General features: G+C 38.7%; 1 protein-coding gene across 1 annotated transcript in view; it reads right to left on the bottom strand.

Moving 5' to 3' along the window:
- LOC309691112 (general transcription factor IIF subunit 2-like) overlaps window positions 1–14770 on the bottom strand; it is a 66356-nt gene extending 51586 nt beyond the window's left edge. Inside the window, exons 1-4 of the mRNA XM_082508660.1 lie at window positions 14607–14770; window positions 13187–13260; window positions 12924–12942; window positions 11994–12138 (exon numbers count right to left, since the gene is read on the bottom strand). Coding sequence (XP_082364786.1) covers window positions 11994–12138; window positions 12924–12942; window positions 13187–13260; window positions 14607–14672 — 304 coding nt within the window. The 5' untranslated portion in view covers window positions 14673–14770. The remainder of the gene's footprint in view (window positions 1–11993; window positions 12139–12923; window positions 12943–13186; window positions 13261–14606) is intronic.
- Between the last annotated feature and the right edge of the window lie 6870 nt (window positions 14771–21640).

Genomic DNA, 21640 nt, shown 5'->3' with positions numbered 1-21640 from the left:
TTCTCCTTTTTCCTCCAGACTGATTTTTCTGTCGTTTTGCTTTTCATTACTGCTGGTAGCCTGAGATGATATCTGCAGCCTATTGAAGCTGCACAGCTACTCCAGCTCCTTCAAAAACACAAACACTCCCATATGTGCCGACATAAGGTTTTCTCTGTACCCCAGTTTCAAAGAGTGTGGTACCATGAGACAACAGGAGACAGGCTGTAATATGAGGAGAGAGCTGAACAGGACCATAGAAGGGCATCAACCCAGCAGCACGTTTGGCATCTGCTCCTTTGTGTGAGAAGGAGCAGGAGGAACACTGTCAGAGCCCGAAGACACGACCTCCAGGGGGCTACACATGTGCATGTTTGTGACCAAACTGTCAGAAACAGACTCCATGGAGATAGCACGAGGGCCCTACGTCCTCAAGTTGGGACCTGTGCCCACAGCCCAGCGCCTGTGCAGCTTGACTGACAGTCACCAGAACTGGCAGGGCTGCCACCGGCACTCATGTCTGTCACGTGTATTAAATGTCCTCCTGCAGCCTGTCTGGTAGAATGATTATATCTGTATGAACTGAAATATTACTTTTTATAAAACGTAAGTGGAATCTTTGTAAGGATAATATTAAACACTAAAAGACATTGACACATTGTTACAATGTCTCTACAAACAAAGCTATGTGTTTTCGTAGCACCGTAATTGACTTTTGTGTTTAGGGGGACTATTATTTGTTTGGACATTGCCTAAAAACAGACTTCTGGGCTCTGCAGGGGCTGTGGTGGAGTGCTGCATCAGTTGATCTGGCTCCTAAAAAAAAATCACTTTAACCGAAAAAAAAAAAAAAAAAAAAAAAAAAAAAGGAACCGAAACCAACTAAGAGTTTGGGATGAGCTGGCGTGAGTGAAACACAGCTAATAAGTCCTCAGCATATGTGAGAACTCCTTCATGGCTGTTGTAAAGCTTTCCAGGTGATGACCTGGTTGAGAGTGTACAAAGCTGTTCATCTAAAGTGTTAATATACAGCTCCACAACAAAGAGATCCGCAAATGTGGAGGTGTGCTGATGCTTTGGACTGGTACTCGAGTTTATTGTCATTAACTAGTTTTTCAGATAAAAATTAAACCTGTTATTTTAATACAGTGGACAGCAGGCCACACAGATCGCCTTCTTTCAGCTGCTCCCTTTAAGGGTCGCCAGAGCAAATCATCAGCTTTCATCTCATCCCATCCTTAGCATTCTCCTCTGTCACACCAACCCTCCGCATGTCCTTCTTCATTAGCTCCATGAACCTCCTCTTAGGTTTTCCGCTTTTCCTCCTGCCAGGCAGCTCCATCTTCAACTTCCTCTCTCCAAAAACAGCAGGCAACACACATGGCAGGTGAAAAATCAAACACTGTTTACTTGCTAAACAGATCATCTCAGAATTTATCCTTGCCCACGATTATAGAAGAGTTCTATATTCAGCACTCACAGTTTCATCTACCAGCAAGACAGAAGTCAAAGAACCAAACAACACAGTGTGTACATTTGTTACTTTTCCCTAAAAGTCTAGGGAATGTTTTAAATTAACAAACGTATCCATGTCGAAAGGAAATTAGGCAAGGAGGAGGCGAAACTGGCAATAAATTAAGGGTTTTAATTATTAATTAAACTAAAAGAGACGGACAGGTTGCTATCACCACCAAAAAGGAGAAAACACAACAAAGCTCAAAAAGTTAATCACTAAGAAAAAGAAAGAAAAATCAAAACGGTAAATGATTTGTGCACCGTCCTCTCCACTGAGCAAGAGTAAGCATGCACGAACAGGGAATGAAAACATAAGAAAGAATTCTGAAAATAAAATTCTGAAAAGCAAATAACTTATGTGACAGCTAACATCGCAAACACCTTTAAACCCATGTTTCTGACTTCTAGGGCTGTTCGAGATATATATATATATATATATATATATATATATATATCTCGGATGACGATATAAAAACATCTATCGTTTCATTTTACGCTATCGTTTGTTTCGTGGTGTCGCAAAGTAAACTGTTTATGGCAATAAACAGTTTACTTTGCAATATTTATTCGTCGTTCTGATGGTCACTGTAGTGGCTATGTTAATTTATTAAAGTTCTCTCTTTCTCTTATATGTAATATAACCACACTGCTGACCGACAAGCGCCTGTTTTTACGCGTTGTCATTAGCAACAGCGACGGTAACACCTTCGCGTGTCCGCTTGTTTATGTTCCACATAAACCTTTCACAATAAAGCTCAAGATCCTGTTGAGACTTTTCAAAATAAACTGAATCACGTGAAAGAGCAGATTATTTACGGATGAGAAGTAAAAAAGAGCCGCCAGGTGCTAAAAAATAAACCTTAGACTCAAACGTTAGAACAGGCTTTTCCCCGCAGCACACCGTGTAATAAATACAAAGAAAACGGCGGCCGTTACAACTTATGTCTAAAAATGTATAGTTTCATGCATCGGTTAAAACACTCGACTCCGGGTAAAGGACGCGCAGCTGGAAACACTTCACACAAGTCGAGCTGCCCGAGATTCACAGAAAATGTTACATTTTTGTGATTTATATCGTTATCGGGACGATAGAATTCTTATATCGGGATATGAGATTTTGGTCATATCGCACAGCCCTACTGACTTCCACATATTTTTTAATGGTGCCTTCAAGTGTCAGGAGACAGCAGGAAACCACAAGAAGAGCAGCATCTGCAAAGCTCTGCATCGACTTCCTCACTCGTCAGCAGTGCAGGGTTTGGACTCAAAGATCAATAGTTACCTTCAGAGCTACACATCTTCTTGACTTTGGGCTACCTGCACTTTTCTGTATCTAATCAAGTGATCAGATATTTTCTAACTTTTTAAAACAAGAGTCGTCAACTCTAGTTTCATAAACAAATGCAGGTAAAGGACTGTTGTATGCAGGTGTGAGCTTATTAGAAGTTAACTTTATCAGTTTTAGGAGCATTAAAGCATAGATTAGCATTAAAATGTTTTTACAAGAAAATTTATTCAAACACACTAACGGGGTTCAGAATTGCACGATTACACCGCACAAGAGCGGTAGAGTCAATCCTACAAAATAAAATATCTATTCAGAAAAGACATTTTATTATTAATAGTCTCAACAGACTGTAAAGCGAACCAGAACATACAAGAAGGAAAAGGGACTACACACCCGAGTGTTTCAACAAGTGTGCAAAGTTATAAAAGAACTCAAAGTGAATCCTGTAGCTGTGTAAACACTGATAATAAGAGGACAGACTGTTCTGTGGTTTTCAATAGTTTCAAAGAACTCAAGGACTGCAAAGTCGGAGTGAAAGCTTCACACAGACTCTACTGTAGCAGAGCAGCACATTACATCTGGCTTTTCTTTTCTCTTCTGCACGCTACTGTGGCAGCTAAGCCTGTTGCTTAGCAACCTCTTAATCAATACCTGGTTCTTTTTGCCGGAACAAAGCAGAACAACGAGAGGGGAAATAATGGAGGAACATTTAGCTAGCAGCCTTACAGGACAAAAGGCATGTCAGGCACCATTTGTGCTCGTATCAATCATGAATGGTCACAATTAAAAACCTTTTACAATTGTTGGATCAGTGCATACTTGTATAGCAGAGGTGGAGGAATGCATTATACAGAGTCTGAAATGTTTGGATTATATGGATTAGACACTGCGTGGTTGGCTAAATTACATATTTCCTTACAAGCAGAGATGGATCAAGCAGGCCCAGCCAACTCTGGGACGTTAAATGGAAGAAATGCTTTTGCGTCACAATGTAATTTACATATCACTGCCACACAGTTTTATATAGCGTTATTCCAATTCTTCAACTGAATAACACCTTTTTTTAGGTTTTTAGATAGATGTTTGTCAGTGATAAATAGTCACTTCAGTCACAACTGGAAATCAAGTTTAGAGTTAGTGTGTCATGAACTGAGCCGGACCACATACAGCAGGTGTGAGGGTTCCCAGTTTGAAGACTGGAGTTTGATTTTTGGCCATCGTCATGCGTTAATAATGATAATATATCACAGAGATGATCCCTAAAGGGAGCAGTCAGACATCGAAACTATTGAAAACTAAAAAAATGATCAAATCAACCAAATCAACCAACCAAATAAAATAAACTCGATTGCAAATAGTAAGTACACTTGAATCACAAGATTTTAAGGGAATAAATTGTTATTAAATTAAGACTAGTAATAATGCCGCTTCTGATATTTTCTCACTCTAAAAGGTATCATTTTAGTATTTAGTTTCTTAAAATCTTGCAATTTCAACATCCTGTACTTCTGCTTTGTCATACATATCTACACTGTCCAGTCCTCATGCATGTATAGTAACCAGTTAGTCCATAATTTATCCCAATCTCCACTCTGCACAAATGCACATACAAATATACATATAAATATGCTATACTTGTTATTTTCTGTTTGTCTATTCTACTGAGTACAATGAGGGTAAGGAAAAAGTTCATGTCCCTTGATGTGTAAATATACAAAGCTGAGTCTGATCAAAGACTTTTCTATATAAGGATCTATAGCTGATGACATTCTGTGGATAATAATACCAGCACGTGTAGGTCTGACAGTAATCCAGCTGTGCAGTAAGACTGATTATGACCAAAGGAAAAAAAAAAACATGATATGTATTTATTAAACAAAATTACTCTCAGTGGATTCATTAAAGAGATGAAACATAGCATATTTCCTTAAACCTTAATTACAACTCAAATTAAAAATAAATAATAAAATGTGAACTGAAGTCACCATGCGACAGTCTGGTAGAAAGAGAATTTGAAAGCAAAGCAAATGAAAAGGATGTGCTCAAAGACAAAACAGGAAAACTTTTTCAAAACAAAGCACAACAGTCAGTTTCTCTCGATTTATTAATGTTTGGAAGCCAAAACTGTAACTGAAAATAAAATTCAGTTACAATTCACTTTAGTAGTGATGACTAGAACTGCAGCCATGATATAATTAATGACATCGTCTCTGCCTTTAAGTTAGTTCAGACCAACTGTACTTAAAAAAGGTCAATTTATAAACATGCGACATCTACAATGACTGCAAACATTGATTAAATTGAGTTTAACTAGGATTCAAACCCACTGCGATCTCTAAAAGGAGTCAAGAGAAGGTAATATAGTGGAAATTTAAATGCCAATGGCTGATTATATAATTTCCCAAATGTATCACACAGAAAATCCATTATTTCAAAATATAGCCTGAACCTGCTTTGGCCGAGGTGTCAAGAATCTGTTAACATTTGAGTAGGTGAGGCAAAAAGTGTGAGAGCGAGAGTGCAAGTGCAGATCAAACCCGTGCAGGCGTGCGTGCGTGCACAGGTACGGTTACGGCTGGAAAGCTGCTGTGTAATTGTACGTGTGCGCTTCGGAGTGCGAGACTGTGGGGAAGCGAGTGGGAGACCGGTGTCATACAGTACACCTTTCCTGTGGGCGAGTGGGGGTGGAGCTGAGCGCCGGTCAGGTAAATAGAGACTACACACCACCGCATCTCAGAGGACATTATCCTACGTCTTGTTTCCAGTGCACTCTGGCAGTCAGGCCAGCCATCTGGAGCACCAACACCTTCTAGAAAAAAAATGAAGAGGTTTAAACGCCTCCTGTGCCGTTTCCACATTCACAAACATAAGATTATAATCCTGGTGATCCTCTGACACCTGTGCCCACCCACTGCTGCTTCTGCTGCTGCAGACTAACGCAATAATGTTTCTCTCTTTAAAAAATAAAAAAAATTATTTAAAAAAAATTACAACTCTAAACTTCTGCTGAAAATTTTCACTTCAGCACGTATTAAAGTGTTTCTGTTTCTAGTTTTAATAAAGGACTGAACAAACAGAAAAAAGCCTTGAAAAAGAGAAACTGAAATATCCATTATCACATGTAGGAGGTATTAACATGCACATGCAAGTGTGGGTGCATCTAAAGTGCGTGAAGGCGGTGATAGAATAAACCTCGATAAGGACAACGCTTTATTTTAATTTTCATTACAGTTTGGTAATAGTTTTCTGAGACAGAGATGGCTGATAACGTCGATATTAATTATTATTCTGTGATTTGGGGATAGTGCAAATATTCATAAACACAATTAGGTCCAAAAGGTTTTGAACCATGACAATTTTTCGCAATTTTGCCTCTGTGCACAACCACAGTGGATTTTAAATATTACAGATGTGACTGAGTAGAGACTTTCAGCTTTATTTAAAGGATTTCAACAAAAGTATGGCATTAACTGTTTAAGAAAGAGTTTTTCTTTTTATACAGAGTCATTATTTTCAGATGCTCTAAAGTCATTGGACAACTGACAGGCAGTTTTATGGCCAAGTGAGGCTTGGTACCTCATTTCTTTTTTAAGCTTAAAAAAACATCTGGGGTTGATTCTAAATATTAAACTTGCATTTTGTAGCTGTTTGCTGGCAACTCTCAATACGAGGTTCAAAGAGATGCTAATGCAAGTGAAGGAAGCTATCTCCAAGCTGAAAAACCAAAAATAAACCAATAACCTAATAAACTAGAGACAGAGGAATGACTTTAGGAGTGTCCAAATAAACAACCAGGTGCATTCTTAAAAGGACTGAGTGCAATTGCCAGCTCCGCAGCACAGAAACACCTAAAAGATCCCAGAATGTGAATAATTTAGTCAAATGCTGCAAAACTGTTCGAACAGATAAAAAAAACAAAAACAAATACTACATGTTTGTTACTCGATCTCAACCTAATACAGCATGTCTTTCAGTTACTAAAGAGAAAAGGCACGGTACAGCATTTCAAAGGAGGTTCTAGACTTCAGGCAAAAATGACTGCAAGTATTAAAAAACAAACAAACCTTTTGTAAAAATTGCTTTCAAGCTGCTAGAAATGGAGGACTGTCAAAATGCTGCCAAACAGTTAATGCATCACTTTATTTAAACTCCTTGAATTAAAGCTAAAAGTCTGCACTTCAGTCGCATTTTTATTGTTCGATTTAAAATCCACAGCGACGGTGCACAGAGGCAAAACTACAAAAGCTGCATCACCGTCAGTCTAATGGCCTAAACTATTATCTCTTTACCAAAATTGAATTTTCTTTCCTACACGGGCACACAGGGTCCCATTAAAACATTTAAAAGGGTTGCATAATACTCTCAAATGCTGGAGGACATATTTGTTTTTTGGAAACATGAGTTGTGGAGGATTTGGGAATTGATTCGTTTCTGTGAACTGGAAAATAAATATTGAAAGTGAAATTTTCCTATATTGAAAGAAAGACTGGTTCAGATTTAAAACAACAGGGATTTACTTTAATTAACTTTTTTTTAATACTTTGGCTAAAAAAATGAAGTCAACGTGCAGTAAAAAAAAACAAATAAAGTTTTGGCTTGAACCTGTTTAAAGTTTTAAAGTGTCCATCATTAGTGGCAATGCTACTTTGATATCTAGATCCTCACATTTCTACATGCTATAGCTGTAGACTCACACCAGGGGGCAGTGTTAAAGTCTTTTGGAACAACTTGTCTGAGGGCTACTAACATTTGCATCTGTGCTGTAATTGGTCCTCTAGCTTAATGAGTGTTAAAAACAATTTTAAAAAATCCACTTTCCAGAGTTCTCATGTAAACTTTCTTGATCTTTAATGGTTTTTCTTCACTTCTTTCTCTTCGTGGTGAACTATAAACTGAAATAAACTTATCACCTTTCTGTCCCCGCGCAGCACCAACGGCTGCTGTTGCCAACAGACTGCACACAAGCATGTCTGTGTTGGTTGTTATTCAGGCCTTTACCCTACACAGACAGACATAAATATAGTATCACAAATAACTTGACTCGTGGACTGGATTTCCCAATGGTGCTTGTGGTGTTGAAGCCTATTAATTAAAGTATAAATTAGTATCAACCAATATAAACACATGAGCTCATGTCTGGCTTACGTGGGAGCCATTCTTATAACTGAACCGCTCGTGTAGTAAATTTACTCTATGAACACTGCCTTCCTTTTCAGCAAACTATACACGACCAACATGTCTGCAAATTTGACACGGTGAATGTGTTGGTACTAATGGTTTGGCTACACCGCCATCTTCATGTCAGCTCCAGCTCTTAAAATCTATTGTTACTGACACCCATGTATACAAGCTGCAGGGCTGAGTCACTATTTGCAAGTCAGTCACACAAAGCAGGAGCACTGCTTTGGTTTCTCTGTGACACAGTCCAACATCAGCTCATTCTGGAGTCATTCCACCTCAGATTATTGTGGTCTTTCTGCTCGACCATCCAAATCAGGGATGTCAAATATCGTGGGCCACATACAGCCCATTCTGATCTTAGGCAGGCCGGACGAGTAAATCTCATCATTGCCCAGATTGTCCTGTAATTATAAAACAAAAGTTTAAAGGCTACTATATAGTTTTTGTTAATTCACATGGTATTCACCCTTTTTTCTCTCTCTCTTTTGACACTGTGGACCACTTGTAAAAACTGAATTTTTTAATGACATAAATAGTTGAAAAAGCTACTTATTACATTATTCTGTTGAATGACCATGTGGTAAGTCTTTATCCATGGAAAGAGTTATAAAACTTCTGAAAATAAGTCCAAATATTGTGCCATTCTATACATGGCTGCTTCCCCTGAGCCTGGTTCTGCTGGAGGTTTCTTCCTGTTGAAAGGGAGTTTTTCTTTCCCACTGTAGCTAGAGAGGGCCATCTAATTGTTAGGGTTTTCTTTGTATTACTGTAGGATTGTTACCCTACAATAATACAGGCTCCTAATCGCAGTATGTGAACACGGCAAGTAGACCTTGCAAGGCTACTCACATGAAATGAGTTACTAATTCTTTTTTCATTACGCTTAATGGTTTTTATTTATTTATTTGTACATATGACAACTGTTATATATGTACGTTTTAATGCCTCTTAGTACATTTTAATCTTAACCTGAATTATTAGACTCCTCCAGGGGAATATGCTTGTCTATAAAGTGGATCTCAAGGTTAAATTCAATATATTTTCTTCAATTTTGTGATTAAGAAAGTACGCTGTGTGTTTTATAAATAAAGCTGTAAACCATTCAGAAATTGTCCTTTTTTTATTAGTGTGCACTCAAATATGCAACTCTGTATTTTATCTAGTCAATACTCAGATATTTTTTAGGTATCTGTCCCCTGGTTCATTTTTATGGTGAGAAAAGCCAGTAAAAGTTTCAGGCTTTCACCCGTAATATTTTTTTGTTATATTTATGTTCAGGTATCACTTCAGGTTTCAAAGTCCAAAAGAAAAGGGTCAGGAGCTGCAGTAACCCTACATTAAAGTAACCAAGCATTAAAACTTTGTTTTTCCAATTAGTGTTCTGAAAATATCTTCAAAGATTAAGTTAAAATTTACTTGCGGTGAGGTGTTTCTGTTCTGTTTCTTTGCTGTAGAATGTAATATTAAAAAAAAAAAAAAAAAAAAAAAGCTTTATCTGTCGTGTTGCTGGGGAAAAAAAACCCCACAAAAAAAAAAAAAAAAAAAGTTCTTTTTCTCTCCAAACTGCCCACGAAATGTATTCACTGCTCCATTCGGATTCACACCTTCCACTCTGGACAGACTTCTGGTCTCCAGTCAAAACTAATCTGGTAACGCCCGGGGAGCGCTCGAAATACACCACCACCCAAATGCGTGCCCCCTTATCGGGGTTTAAAAAAAAAAAACAAAAAAAAAACAAAAAAAAAGCACCACCACCACCACAAACAGTTATTTCGTTGTTACTGAGCACCGGCACCCTGGGAGATGCAGAATTGCTCTTGACATTTTGCTGATTTGAGCACCCCACCCCCTGCCATTTATTTACCTTTTCACTAAATGGAAGTTTTCACTGAACTGAGAAAAAAAATTTTTATTCCACGTCAGGGAGCTTTTCTTTCCATTTTCTAATAATTTAACTTTCAGTTATTCCCCTTTGTATTGCCTAGAAATGTTAATTAAAATCCAGTTCATTGTTCTTTACTTTTGATTCACTCGACTTGTTCAAGTGTTAAAATAAAGTTATCCCTTTAAAATTAACACTCTAATCTATTGTAATTCATGGTTCACACACTCCCAGACACCAAACCATACAGTTGCAGCTATTTTTAAGCCCTTGGTCTGATGCAAATCCCGACAAATCCCTTTGGCTCAGACGGGGTATGACACATCGTGCCTGGCAGCGAACGTCCTCCACAAATCAGAAGCCGCTCTCCGAGTATCCTCATGAATTTTACAGTGCAATCAGTGCAGAATATATCAAAAACAGCTTTCCATCAGTGCAAGTAAACCTAAGAGACTCGAAGGCTACTTAAATGTCACATCCTGAGTAGATTCCCAGCTTTTCTTCCCCCTTATATTAGTCGTCAACATGGCAGCTCAAAGACTTTTCTCTTTCTATTCTCCGATCGATCAATACTTTACAATTAGAGGAACCAGAAAATGGCTTTTATGGTTGCTTTGACTGGAACTCATTCCACAGCATTAGCATAATATATTGCAAGTGTGCAAGGAAGCTACTCTAATGCTGATGCCTGCCTTGGATCTAAACCACATTTTTCCTGTTTTTCTGATTATACAACAACTTCTCTTTTCTTAATCAGACAACGCTACCTCAGAAAACGACTCTGCGCCCCATTGACCTTGAAAATTGAGCTTTCTAAACATTTTAACAGAGTAAAAAAAAAAAAATTGTATTTTAAACTTCTCCTAACCATAACATAGTTGTTTTTGTAACTAAACCTAATTTAAGCTGTTGTCACACATGAACTCCAGATAACAGATAAAATCAAGTCTGCACAGAGGTGGTCTCACTTTAGCTGAGGTTTAGATGAAGCTGCTGTCTGGGTACAGCTCACAGGAGGCAGTGCGCACGATGCCTACTTGCTTGCTGTGAATTCTCCATACGCATTACATTCTCGCCTAACTCTGCAAAGCCAGGCTCTGGTGAAGACCCAAAGTGGTCCTGACGTGCAAATTGTTCCCCTGACCTGATTTGAAGTGAAAGACTAATCGATCTCTCAAGCAACTGATTCCCTTCAGGATCCTTGGAGCCAAGTCTTTCTGTTTTACTGGGCAAAGTAAATGACTAGAGGTCTTTGAGCCTCAACAATCTCAATCTATTCTCCAACTTTAAATGCATAAGAAGCACAGCTCGCTGGCTTGTGGCCGGGTGTGGTATATGAAAAGCACAGTGGGACGCTTTTTGTAAGAAGAACTGGAGGGGAGGATGAACTAGCCCCAGGAAAAGTGTGGATACAGACAGTGGGACGGTGACCATGGAAGCTGGAACCAGCTAATGAGTGCGTAATAACTCACCAGCCAAGTCAATTCTGCTTGTGAGTAGCAGCCAATAAAAAGAAAGCTACCTGAAAAACAAGGGTCTCCTTAAAACAAGAGCTAAAACAGGACTGCACCAAGGCCTTGTATAACATTGTTAAATCTGAAAACTGTGAATTATGCAAAGCACTTTAATAGAATCCAAGAATAAAAATACAGAGCTGGAAATGGCCTTAGTGGGTCTCATTTAAAAGAAGTCTAACGGCCCCAGAGTCAATCTCCTGGTCAAAATTAAGACGCGTTTGTTCCACCTCTGCTGCACCTCTCTCTTAATAACCTCTTAAAAGTGGAAAGACACTTGTAGGCTGATTCAGGAATCCTTATGTGCACTGTTACGAACACTGCAAACAAAAAAGCATCACGATTGTTTAGTTGTTGCTCTGAATATGCAGGAAGGATTCGGTCGTATTGAAAGCAAAACCAAAAAAAGTTTCTTTAATTATTAAATAAAACAGAACTTTTATATTTTCTCCCTCTTATATCAAAGCCGATCTTTCTCGACTTTATTATGCACCACCCTGCAGGAATCACATGCACTGTCTATCTATTTCAGTTTGAACCCTCGAGCCAGCTACCAAACATGATCCAGATGGCTTCATGATCCGGCACGAAAGCAGCACGGAGACGAGGGCTGGAACAGCTGGTTTAGACTGACCTGTGTTACTGTGGCTGAAGACTGCCATGGTCTGTCCACCCACTGGGTGCATTGTGAAGGGATGATCCTTTGGGACCTCCAGTGATGCATCGTTCTCCCCCACAGCATCCAAGGCTATCAGCTCGTCACTGAGGCTGAAACATACCTGAGAAACAAAGCTGGAGGTCAAACACGATGCACTGAAATCATATCGATCCATCAGAGGGAGGTGGGTCAGAGCAGCAGCAGACAGTGATGGGATGTAATATAGAAGAAAGAAAGAGTAAAATTACACAAAGCTAGCTGTGATATAATCTTGATTTTAAATATAGAATATATAGGTGGGACTGCGGATATTTGGACAGTGACACGATTTTAATCATTCCAGCTCTGTAGGCCATCACAGCAGATAAAAAACAATCGAGTTTCAGCTCAAATGACGGGCAGACTCTCAACAACAATATTGCATTAACTTTTAAAGTCATTTTAAACACAATATTTTACACGTTGGTAATAAAACCTTTATTTTTAATACTTTGTTGACAAACCTTTTGCAGGCGATAAATACCTGAAGCCTGAAACACTTGACACCAACAAGAAAACTGTTTTCAACTTTGTGATATTTTTTAATTTTTCTTATACAAGGTGTAATTCCTAAAACCCTCAAATTAAACCAGAGTCTGCACTTTAAGTCATTAATTCACAAGATAAGTGCAAATATTTGGTACACAAATTAAATATTAAAAATGATACCCATGTCCAAAAATATGAAACTAACTTGATTTAGTATGAAGGTGTGTATATCATTAGAAACAAGCCATTCCTGCTGATCTAAAAAACAGGAAGAAAACAGGCGGAAAGGCCTTTAAAGGTCATCTCATTGTAGTTAAAAACCAGCGTGTTTTATTCAAACATTTAACCAACAAACCAAATCATCCAAAGCTGACTCACCTCTGTTTTGCCTTGCTTCCTGTCGGAATTGTGAGAAAACAGAATAATTTAACATTTCATTAATCTCAATAAGTCAATAATTACAATTTTCCCACAGCTACAGCCAAGATTCAGTTTATGATGATGATGATGATGATATAAACATTCAAAAACTGCCATTTTTGTTAAAAAATACTTTTTAAAACAGCTGCTGAACAATCAGCTAATCACTGCAGCACTAACACTAAAAACTAATATGGACACATCCACACTGAGGTACCTACTTTCCAATGGCAATCTTTCCAACTTCTCCCTTTTCTGCAGCTTTGTCCCACTGCTGAGATAAATACTTGGGAACCTGGAGAGAAATGCACCAGTTTAAAGGCATCATAAGAAGAGTGCGTTCATGTTTGGGGGAGTTGCTCTTCTGGCTGTTGCGTTTACCTGAATTTTAGTTGACCAATTTATATGCTGATATTTTTCCTACTGACTGAGATCTATAGGTGGTAGGTATAGGGAAATAAAATGAATTAAAATAATCCGCTGTCACTTTGTTTTTGTCCTGGTTAAATGCAATAACACACCCGATGTGCATCTTTAGGGTGAACTATGCATTGGCGGTCATAGCATGGTTGAAGGACGTTTCTCCCATTGCTGCTGTTTTAAATACAGATATCGATAGATGATCAAATGGCTAGTTTAGTCCCCTTATCAAAGGGCTCTAATCATAAGTATCACATGCACTGGGAGCTAGCACCATTAGCTGCCGCCTTGAAGTTGGAAAACAACACAGTTTCTGATGTAATCCCAGAGGTATGAGTCCAAGATACCTGACGAAAAGCTGAAACCACTTCTTGAGTATAACATCATTATCTTTACATTTTCTATACTTATTTTTATGAATGTTTTCATCTTAAACTTTCTGGACTGAGGGAGAAAATGTCTTTGATGTGTTATTTGGGATTAAGATTCATTTACAGAAAACAGATGTTTTATTTTATTACTGGAAATTTGCAGTCATTTAAAATTTTATTTTATATTCAGATGATCTGTGAGAGAAGTGCTCACCCGTTAAGGAATTAAACAATGAATAACCAAGGGAATAAGTCACAAAGCCATCCTCTAATTTATTTTGAATATCAAGCATATGCATTCCTTTTCTCTTTATTTTCTTCTCAAGTCACAATTATTTGTACTTCTTGTATTGCAAGAAATATTTATTAGACTTAGATATTGATAAAGGACAGCTTAAAATCTTGCTCCGATTCTTCCAAGTGGGCTAATCTTTTCCCTCCCCATTACTACGATACCACGTGAATGCACAAAGTCAATGCTTCAGTTGTTTTTTCTCTTGGTCACAAACACACAAACATATTCCGCTTAAACACCTAGCGTAAAACAATAAGTACGAGCACTTCTTAAAAAACAAAACACAACAACAAAAAACGTTTTTCCAAGTTCATGTGAAGTTACCCGCACCCGGAAGCTCGTTTTTCCGATTATTCTCACGCCACATGAATGCGCAATAAAAGTTCTGTAGCTTCAATCCTTCGATCAAGTCGACACCTTTAAGTAAGGTGAATTATTTAAAAAAAAATCACTTTTCAAAGAAGTGCCTGTGTGTTACCAATAAACTGATAACACCTGTGAACGTCTGTGAAGATGAAATGACGTCGTGATTTGATCATTTTCAGGTAAACAAACCTTCACAAGCCACACGCCTTTACTTTGTTTGACTCCAGTCAGGTCAACCTCCATTTTCTCTGACATCGTTTTAAACAGTAATGCGAGAATTGGCTAAATAAACAAGTACAAACAGGGACGCCTGGTGACCGTTCAATTTACTCAGGAGTATCCAATTAGGCAGGGAGGCTTCAAAATAAGACTTCCTGTTCTATCTTTCAAAATAAAACGGATTTTTATGATTAAAAAAAAAATACTTGCACAGAAATGTTAAGTCTTGGCTTTATTATGTAAAATAGCCTGAGGCTGATTATACCTCGCTTCTTATCCTTTCATGGAGAAAAGAAAACCACTTTATTTTCTTCCATTATCTGCAGGTTCACACATAGATTAAAAAAAAAGTTTCTCTTAATACTCTTAATTTTTATTATGTAACGTCCTCATGCGTGACCATTTCTGTGGACAGATTTTCAGCTCTCAATATTTTGATTAATGTGGGACTGTTTGCTCTTTAAAGACTTCATTTATCACGGATCTGCTGGGGGAGAAGTAATGACATGACGGGGACAAATGCCACAGGCTTCTGTGATTTTATGAGCTACAGGCTGCCTATTAAAATTACATGACATCCCATGACCAAGACAGTGATTAAGGGTTGTGATCTTAAGCCTTCTCCATCCAAGTCTTAGACTATTTCTTCTAAAATAAGCCTTCAGTATGTGCATATTTAGATTAGATTGAAAAGTAAAGAAGTTAAAATGTTAAAAGGAAGCTCAACAGCTAATTATGTCCACTTTTTTTTTACAATAATTCAGCCATAATGGACAAGTAATCATATGGTTGCATCAAGCAAAATATACTTAGGTCAAATAAGGACTGAACGACGGTCTAGACCTCTGAATCATCACTCTCTCAACATTCAAAGAGAGCAAAGAGAGTCTGATTGTCAGGCCACTAAAGTCCAGGGTCAAGCGCTGCAATGAAAGCATTATATGTGCACGCTGTAGGTGGCTTTAAAGGACACACTGCTGAAGCCCCCAAGTTTCTTATATCACAGCATAAACAACCTGGTGAAAAGTACAAAATTGACGGACATCTCAGTCTGCAAAGGTGTGAAAATAATGATCGCTGCAAATTACTGTGCCTTAAGTTTAAGATTTCCTCAAGTCTTCAGCATTAAAATGCTGCATTTTTGGACATTACATGTCTAAAAACAAGAGAAATACAGTACCAAAGGACATTAAAACCAACTATATTAAGTATTAATGCAGTTTATGACTTGTTTCATGTGTACGGAGATCATAAAATTATCATATTGCCCACTTTCATTCATCCTAATCCTAATCTCCATATTTATCTAATTGTTTTAATTCAAAACCATTTACTGACTGGTACCATCATCATGTGGATCAACAGGAAACCTGGAATCGTTCAAAAATGAAACTAATTATTATTATTTTATCTAATTTTCACCTCCTCATCTCCCTCCTGCTTGTGACCCTTAAATTAATCTCAGTAGCTCAATGCTGAACGATGTCACTCAAAAACGCATCTTGAAGTGAAAGAAGCTATCCACTGTAGGAAGCGATAAGATGAATACTGCACAGATGTGTGAAAATAGGTGTTGAACACAGCTGGAATGTACAAACCATGAAGGGAGGAGTCACCTGTGATAAGCTGTGTGGTCATAAAAAACAACTGCAGTTGAGCTATAAAAAAAACCTGTTTTGCTTAGGCTTAAAAATGATTCTCCAAGGGAAGGATGTCTCATTTTTGTTACATGTCTGCTGTCTCATCTCCTCTCTCTTTATTGGTCTTCCTCACATCTTTAAAGGAAAGCACAGAGACACAAAGAGACCAAGTGAGGATGTGCAATTTGAAAGGTTAGGTGGCGTCTGTGTTGTTGTTTTGTGCTGTGCCCTGTTTTGTCCTGCAGGAACTGATTGGAGGGCAATTAGCTGCATGAGCTACACCTGAGCCCAGTGTGCTCAGATATGAAAGCTTCTCATTTCCCTGATTCCTCTCCTTGCATCTTACTCTCTCTCACCAGTGATGGAAATAGAGGAGCTGAACAAGAGACGGTCGCTTAATGAAATGAGACGCCCTCGCCTTGGAGCAGCAGCAATTTAAAGCAGTGTCAGTTAACTGTGATGCTTGATATTATTTTGTAATAATAAACACTGCAGCTATGTTTTAATATCTCAGGTGTAACTGAGCTCACGACTGTCTGGAACCTCTTTTAATTAAACTCAAAATATGGCATATATATAAATGTTATCCTTGTTTTTAATCACACACACAGGAACACTTAAAAAGCTGAAAGTGTGACCATCTTAATTAACTAAAACAATTTATGAATGCAAAGATGAGCTGTTTAGTGAGTCCTTCCACCCTGGTTTGTATATTGCAGCATCTTTTGTATAAACTGAAAGTACTGCTGTAGAGGATAGACCTGTGCAGCTTCGATTATATATCCTCTGGTTAGCCTCCTCTCTTCTCCAAATGCATTTAAAGTGTTGAGACACACTTCAGTGTGGGGCACTGAGATTGATTTCCAGGTCACAGGCAGGAGGTGAGAGGAGAAGCCCTCTATCTCCCACTATGATCAGCCTGGCTACAGCAAGCTCCTTAGGTTTCTTTATTTTGCTTTCCCAATACACTGACACTTCATTAGGTATGCTCCTGCTGCTCAACTGCTCGTTAACACAAATATCAAATCAGCCAACCACATAGGCACAACATAAAGATTGTTAGGTCAAGGCAAACTGCTAAAGTTCACACCGACCATCATAATGGGGCAGAAAGGTTATTTAAGTGAGACTGAACGTGATATGGTTTTTTTACTTCTATTTTATCGAAATTGTTGATCTTTTCGGATTTTCCAACACAGCTGTCTCTGGGGTTTAAAAAAGAGAAAAATGTCCAGTGAGCCACAAACCTGTGGGCCAAAGTGCCTTTGTGATGTCAGAAGTCACAGGAGAATGGCCTTGTGGACAACAACCAAGTTGGCAGAAGAGCATCTCTGAGTGTATAACACATTGAACACAATTTGACCCAATTTGCTATTTCTAGGTCATCTCTGTTTACTTGAACATGACAGCAAGTACTCAACTGTCCTCCACACTCATCTCAATCAATCAGTCACTCTGAACAGGAATGTTGCAGGAAAACAGGAAACTGTTTGAAGCATGCTGGACCAAAATCTCAAAAGGAAGACCTTACACGAATACAGAGAAAGTAGAGAAAAAACCCAACAAATTACCCCTTATGAGCAAGCACTTGGCGACAGTTGGAAGGAAAAGCTCCCTTTTAACAGGAAGAAACCTCTGGCAGAATTAGGGAGGGGCGGCCATTTGTCACGACCGGTCGGGGTTAAGGGGAAGAAGCTGGGACAAAAACAAGCTGTGGAAGAGTACCAGTGATTAAAATTAGCTAATGATTAAATGCATAGTGAGTGAAAAAGAAACACTCGTCATGGGAAGCCCCCAACTGCCTAGGTCTATTGCAATGTAACTAAGGGAGGATTCAGGGTGACCTGATCCAGCCACAACTAAATGCTTTATCAAAAAGCCTAATCTTAAATCCAAACAGGGAGAGAAAAGATGCCTAGAAGCTGAAAGTGGGTTCAAATTCACATAAGCAAAATATACCCAGTGAAGTCACAGGTATATATACATGTTGTCTTAATGTAATAATGTTTTCGTAAACACATTTCATGTCTCTCAGTCCCCGTTTGAGATTGTGGGCTGAGTTTCACCGTTTTTTCCTAAACCACTTCACTGAATGAATCACCTCGAACAGTTTTCAGCTGCATTTAGACACAATTTGCAGATCTGTTTTAACCTTTTACAAAGCACGTTTTACGCAGTGATTCACTTGTGATGCGTAATGACAACAACAGGTGGCCCAAATTAAACCACAACACAGATGCCATTTCTGAAACACAGCAACTCAAAATTGTCCACACTTGTTGCTGCTGAGCCGGCTCCAGAACAGCAATTTTACATAAAACCTGGGTTTTTTTTCATAAAAGTGTCCTTTACATTTTTCTTATATAAGATGATGTTTACTTGAGTCATCCTTCATATAATTATGAGAAAACATGGTCACTTTCAAAAGAAAATTATAGTATGAGGCATATACATGCATTGGTGATCCTCTGTTGCCACTTTTACTGTTTCCTGATGTTTCATCACTTTGTATTGACAGAGAAAGCTGGGGAGGGGGGTTGTTTCTGTTTTACTTCATATTTTTTGCCATTTTAGTCTAAATGGTAAATGGCCTGCATTTGTATAGCGCTTTACTAGTCCCTAAGGACCCCAAAGCGCTTTACACTACATTCAGTCATTCACACACACTGGCAATGGCAAGCTACATTGTAGCCACAGCTGCCCTGGGGCGCACTGACAGAGGCGAGGCTGCCAGACACTGGCGCCACCGGGCCCTCTGACCACCACCAGTAGGCAAACATGGGGTTAGTATCTTGCCCAAGGATATTTGGCATGCAGCCAGGAGGCAGCCTGGGATCGAACCACCGACCTTCTGATTAGTGGCTGACCTGCTCTGCCACCTGAGCTACAGCCACCCCACAGTAGTCTAATCCAACCACGGGGAACAGCTGCACATCCTTCTTACTTGATCTGGTGTGCGATCGCTGGTCAGCTGTGTTTTTAATATGACTGGCTGTGTGTGTGATCTGAAACATTTATTTGGTTTTGAGCATAAATAAAACTGTTCCGGCATGGTTGAAGTTTTTCTTTTCTTTATTTTTTCCAAAGGTGTTCAAGGTTTTGTGAAACTGAGCTTTGTGTTTGGAGTCTTTGGAACAGATGGAGGGTTTCAAAGACTCCAGGAAGGCTGAGTGCTTCAAAGGAGGCGAGAGAGGATGACAGTGTGACCTATAGTTCTCCTGATACTCTGCAAGATTTAACTTGGTGAAACTTTAACTATAGATATACATTTCTACACACTTGTTTTTTGTTATTGTTATTAGTGATATTAATGACTGAACCACCATAATAGTGATTTTATTATCATTATAACAATAGAAATGTGAATACACACACTCACTAATCTAAACCTGTTGTGTAGGTTTAGATTAGTATAAAAATAACAATAATAATAATTCAAAAAGGCAGAACTCAGACCAGACCCAGCATAGAGGAGCTGTTTGTTAGTTTAGGTATTAATAATTAAAACATGTTAAAAGTTTATTTTTATATTGCAAAAATGGGAAATATAATTCTTTGTTAGGATAAATAGATAATAATTATTGGTACCCAAGTCCAGGCTCTCTGAGTTTGGATAATAAACAACCTTTATTTTTGTGGGCTAGACCCATTAAAAATACACAAACAAGGATCGAGTAAGGCCTTTTTCAGGGTTTCCTTGGTTATGAGTTGTAGTTTTTTTGTCTATAAGTGGCGAGCTGAGCAGAGCTCTACTCTGGAAACTGGGAGAGAGAGCAGCAAACAAACACAATGACACATGAGGAGAAGATGGTTAAACATGAACAAGATGAAGAAAATACAAAATAAGAGTTGTGCTACTGTGACGTAAACATGTTTTTTTTGTATTTTCTTCTGCTACCACCTTTATAATCTTTACAGCCTGGCCAGCAGGGGCTTAATTGGAGAATAAAATCACAGGTTTATGTTTAAATAGTGCCAGTCCACAGAAACAGTCATCTCAGAGCAGGTAAAGACCTGATGAATCAGTGATCCCTTATGAGCAAGCGACAGGTGTGCAGGTGAGCAAACAGCATGTAGGAGACGAACAGAGAGCCACACCTGGACACACAGAGAGAAAGAGAGCTGAGAAAGGGGAGGCAAAACAGACTAGGAGCCTCAAACCTCTCGTCTCCAGCGGCTTCCTGCGACTCTGACAAAAAAAAAGCCCTGCAGGTGTTATTCATGCGTCACCCTCATGAAAGGGCACAAATACATTTTTACATTAATGCACCATGATAAACACCATCATCAGAAATATCAGTAACAGGAACACAAATGTGGATGGCACTGTGTAGGATTATGACTGATTTACTGACCTTTATCCTTCAAAAGAGAGCTGTGGAGATTGTTTCTGATACTTCACCGTTTGCCCGGTATGTGCACTGTGATAGTCTGCTGAGTGTTTTTGCCACACTTGCATTTCAGACTTAACATCTGATGGCTTCTTAAATAAGAGGTCTGTGACTGCGAATCAGTAGGCGAGGTAGCCGAGCTCTGCAGTGATTATTTCACTGCATAAATTATGCATGTAGAGCTTGAGCCCAGAGTAAATCAAGATTAGCTTTCGAGGTCATTAACATGAATCATCGGCGTGTGACTTGCATGTAATTAATGCAAACTGCACTGGCTCAGAAAATTTGGAGACTATGATAAATTCATGGAGATACTGAACATGTGCTCTCAATATTGCTTAATATTAAACACCTTACTTGATTTACAGTTTGATTAACTGTGACATCATAAGTGATGATAAACTTAGACGGTGGCTGTTCTCAGCACATCATGAGTCTAAATCAGAGTCGTTTATCACCCTCATGTTGTTGTGAGTAGTCAAAGAGGCACACCCAGAGGGGCACAGCTTATCTGAAATGACATGTTCTCTGAAACTATCTTTAATTAAGTCGTGGATTGGGCGTTCATACTTCAGCACTGAAGCTCATTTGTATATACTGCCATCTTGTGGACAAATCCTAGAACTGGAACGGAATGCAGTGAATGAGTGAGTGAATGAACAACAAACTAAATGTGGGATGAAGAGTAAGCTATATTTAGGATCCCAGGACTTGCAAACTGAATTCATGGTACTTGGGGAGGATGGGTGCTGGTCATGTTGGGACATTCAAGGGAAAACCAATAAGACGACTGTTAGGTTAAAAGGAGAGAGGAAGGAGCTAAAATGGCTTGTTTCAGGCAGATGATGAACTGAAAGCACTGTATAGGATTAATAAGGATTACTCTGAGCTGTGACTCAGGCAAAACTGCTCTAATAGGTAGTTAAAAATGTAGAGTTAAGGTGTAATCTTTTTGCCAGGAAAACGTTTTAGA

Source organism: Aulonocara stuartgranti (assembly GCF_965226115.1).
Source record: "Aulonocara stuartgranti genome assembly, chromosome: 16".
NCBI lineage: Eukaryota > Metazoa > Chordata > Actinopteri > Cichliformes > Cichlidae > Aulonocara > Aulonocara stuartgranti.
The sequence above is the reverse complement of the archived record's forward strand: the minus strand, read 5'-3'. Positions and strand labels throughout refer to the sequence as shown.